The sequence below is a fragment of the Alexandromys fortis genome, unplaced genomic scaffold, assembly GCF_014885135.2.
Source record: "Alexandromys fortis isolate MF-2015 unplaced genomic scaffold, M_Fortis_MF-2015_v1.1 scaffold_323, whole genome shotgun sequence".
In the NCBI taxonomy this organism is placed as follows: Eukaryota; Metazoa; Chordata; class Mammalia; order Rodentia; family Cricetidae; genus Alexandromys; species Alexandromys fortis.
This window is the reverse complement of record NW_026068278.1, coordinates 154,562-158,724: the sequence shown is the minus strand read 5'-3', so window position 1 is coordinate 158,724 and position 4,163 is coordinate 154,562. Positions and strand designations below refer to the sequence as shown.

The 4,163-nt window shown below is 39.7% G+C and overlaps 1 gene segment (V, D, J or C); it reads left to right on the top strand.

Moving 5' to 3' along the window:
• The window catches only part of LOC126494680 (Ig heavy chain V region MC101-like), a 36,340-nt gene extending 32,757 nt beyond the window's left edge, over nt 1–3,583 (top strand). The window contains 1 exon segment of the V gene segment in view: nt 3,427–3,583. Within this exon segment, the coding sequence occupies nt 3,427–3,583 (157 nt within the window).
• Nucleotides 3,584–4,163: the final 580 nt, after the last annotated feature.

Below are 4,163 nucleotides of genomic sequence, written 5' to 3'. Positions count from 1 at the left end.
AGTGGGGCTGATCTATTGGGAGCTCACCAAGGCCAGCTGGACTGTGACTGAAACAGCATGGGATAAAACCGGTCTCTCTGATCATGGCGAACAATGAGGACTGATGAGAAGCCAAGGTCAATGGCAAGGCTTTGATCCTACTTCATGTTCCGGCTTGGTGGGAGCCTAGCCAGTTTGGATGTTCACCTTCCTAGACATGGACGGAGGGGGGAGGACATTGGACTTTCCACGGGGCAGGGAACCATGACTGCTCTTTGGATTGGTGAGGGAGGGGGAGAAGAGTGGGGGGAGGGGGAGAAGAGCGGGGGGAGGGGAATGGAAATGGGAGGCTGGGAGGAGGCGGAAACTTTTTTTTCTTATTCTCAATAAAAAAAAGAGAAAAAAGAATTGAATCATATATCAGGGTTAGACAGACACAGAGAGAGAACCATTTACTGACTTTTTACAAAGATTAAGTAAGGCTGTAACAGACCCAGATGCTAAATGAGTACTCCCTGAATTTCTAGCTTTTGAAAATGCAGACTTAGAATCCAAAAAGATACTTAGGCCTTTTAAGTTTAGTTCAGCACCTACAGATAAATGGATTCTGCATACAGTGAATGTTGGCAACATTTGACTTAATGCTGAATTCTGGTTAGGAGAAGCATTTTCCAAAGGAATGAGTAGATATCAAACTTTCCTGGTACCTATTTATTGAGTAATCCCTATATAATAATCATAAACTATCAAGGGCCCTGCACTTGTCTCACTAAGCCAGCACAACAATACAATGAATGGTCACGCACATTTTACTCTGTGCACATCTCCACTAAGGAATCTCATAAAGCCCTTGCCAGTGCTGCACTGCACTATTCAGTGTCTGGCCCCTCAGTTAAGATTCTCTACAGTTATATTTTCACCAACCATTTGTCCTTCAGTTGCCTGATATGGCAAGAAAAAGCAAGAAGTAAATTTTCATTTCCTTCTGGCCCCTGTGTTCTTCTCCAAACTTAGACATTAGCCTTTACCCTACACAAACTCTATTGGTTTTCTGAATTCCAAATATCCCATTGTCCTGCTTTCAGCCTGTCAGGATGCCCCTTGAAGGCTAAAATAAATCATTTTGTGGCCTAGCTAATACTCATTTTACTCTTGGCACTCCCTAAACACCATCCTCCTCATTAGGTCTCTACTTCTTCACCTAAACACTCTCTCTCTCTCTCTCTCTCTCTCTCTCTCTCTCTCTCTCTCTCTCTCTCTCTCTCTCTTTGTGTGTGTGTGTGTGTGTTGTGTGTGTGATTTTGTACTGGTCCCAAGCTGAATTTATTATCATGGTAACTGCAGTGTAGTACCTGAGATAATGTGTATTACAATTTCATCACCATTCTTTTTACTGAGGGTTGTCTTGACTACCCCCTGCATATCACATTTAGCAAAGGCTTCTTTAAACCATTTAGTTATTCAGTAGGTACTATTTTTCTTCCTTTTAAAGAATTTTATACTGTGCTTTTATACAATTAAATATGATCACATCTCTATGCTATTTCCATTCAACTCCCTTCCATAACCTGTCCTATGTAAGTTTCTCACCACTTCATGGCAAGGAAAATGTCACTTAATATTGGCCATATGTGCATGTGTATAGAGACAAACACTGTAACATAGGAAACTACCAATGACTACAGTCTCAGATGAGAAGCATTCTACTTCTCCAGGAATGGTCTACATCCAACAGCTCCTCAGTAAGACAGTAAGAGATAATGTCTGAAAATAATCACCACTAGGGTTTTGGCAGACTTGGTCTTATATAGGGTTTACACACAAAACAGCAGCCATTATGAGTTCATGAATGTAATTACCATGTCACATGTAGTACACAGGATTTCACAGCACTGCTCCCCATGCTCCACCTTTCATATTCTTTCTTCCTCCTCTTCCTCTGTGTTTATTCAGCCTAGGAGGAACATGATCGACACTAGAAATTCATGTGTCAAACAGTAGAATAGAGATTGATGGGGGAGGAACACTGCCTGTTTTGATCATTTTAGAACCTAGATTATGTATTTGGTGTTCTCACTTCTATTTTGTAGATTTTGGAACTGGAAAGAAAACCCTAGGAATGGAAGACATCTTATGTTAGAAATAAAAAGTACCAAAGGCAGAGTAATACTGATGATGTGAAAGCAAAAGTGAGGTGTGCTGAGAGAAAGGGGATGAGTAGTGAGGAAACAAGAGAATTTAAGAAAATGTTGACAACTGAAAAAAAGCAAGGTCATCCTAAAACTTAATCAAAATCCCGGGATATGATAATTATATTAATTGGATGAAATAAAAACCAGGCTAAAACAACACAAAAGCAGTCATGAGTTGCCTGGTGTAAACATGAAGAAGATAATGATAGAAAGCTTAAATGAATCAAAGAGAGAACATAAGGATGCAGAATGTGAGTTTGATGAAAATAGAAATAAGTAACTGCAAAGTGGTAGTGAGACAAGGACAAGCCTTGTCTCGTTTCTAAGTCTACTGTTGCCTGCAAACAGCATTGTCTCAGAAATAATTAAAACTGAGAAAATTTCCAAGTATTCCCACAACAGACAAGGAGTTCTGCAAAGATCACATTTCAGGTCTGACCCTATCTAAGAAACACATCAGGGAGTAGAAATGTCCAGTCCAGACAACGGGAAAAGATAAGCTTGTGTATAGAAACAGAAATATGTGTGGAATTCCTTACTTACACATTTATACAGAGGAGACATATATCATGGAAATAAAGCAAGTTCTGTGCAGTTGCACAAAAGAGAAAAATAGGTGATGAATCCTTAACCAGGAAAGGATGAATACTGAACTACAATACTGTGTCAATTTCTATAAATGTCATCATTGTCTTTGATGACTGTTATCTGCTTTGAGAGATTCCTTCCACTGAGATCCAACTCCAGTGCTTCCTATAGTAGGAAGACATGAAAATAAGTTGTCTCTGTGCCCATGGATACCAACACTGCCCTGATCCTGCAGCTCTGGCAAAGGAGCCCATCATGAATTCCCAGGTCCTCCCATTCAGTGATTAGCACTAAAAACAGGCCACTCACCATGGACTTGAGGTTTAGTTCACTTTTTCTTGTCTTTATTTTAAAAGGTAATTTATAGAGATGAGAAGGTGTGTCACGTGTGTGCATGAGAATGAAAAAATGGATTTTGGTCAGTTTTATGATCAGATTTTTCTGCACTCTCAGGTGTCTAGTGAGAGGTGCAGTTTGTGGAGTCTTGGGGATTCTTAGTAAAGCCTGAGAAGCTCCTGAGACTCTGCGGATGCACCTTCAGTAACTATAACATGAACAGGGTTCTGCCCAGACACGGCAGAGTCTGGAGTGGTTTGCATGCATTAGTGGGTGGTAGTAGTTCCATCTACTATGCTCATGCCATGAAGATCTGATTCACCATCTCCAGAGACAAGGACAAGAACACTCTGTACCTGGAAATAGGCAGTGTGAAGTCTGAGGACACAGCCATGTATTACCGTGCAAAGTACACAGTTAGTGAATGCTACTATGAGCTCAGATGCAAACCTCCCTGCAAGTTCCTAATGATCAGCAGGATGCACTAAGTTCACACAGAGCTCTGGGTCACAGTAGAGCCTATTGGGAGAAGCAGTAAAGGCTAGACACATCTTTGATGTGATGATTCTCCATATCACAATTAGGAATTCTTTCTACAGGTGTGGTGTGTAGTAATCCTTAAAGTGTCCAAATGTTTATTTAAATTTCTGTTTTTTCAGTTTGATAAGTGTTTTTGTATTTATTTTATTCATGTTTATTTTATAAAATCATATTTATATATGTATGTGTTATACTGTTTTTCTTCATCTCTCTCCCTTCCCTTCACCCTGCCCTCATATATATGTGTATTTGTATACATTTTGATATGTGATTCATTCACCTGTCAATCAGCACTTTATTTTAATGACAGTTTGTATCAAATGACCCTGTTGCTGGAGGCTGTTTGTTTATTTCCCAGCCTCCCAGCCTCCCAAAATAATCACTATCAAGAGTATTGGTAGCTACCTCTTATATCTTTAGTTAACCCATTTCTATTCATTTTATATTTTACCAATATGCTCATGGCATGATATATATATCATCTAGCCTGGCTATATTCTGCTAAGCCATTGGCCGAAACCACCTTAT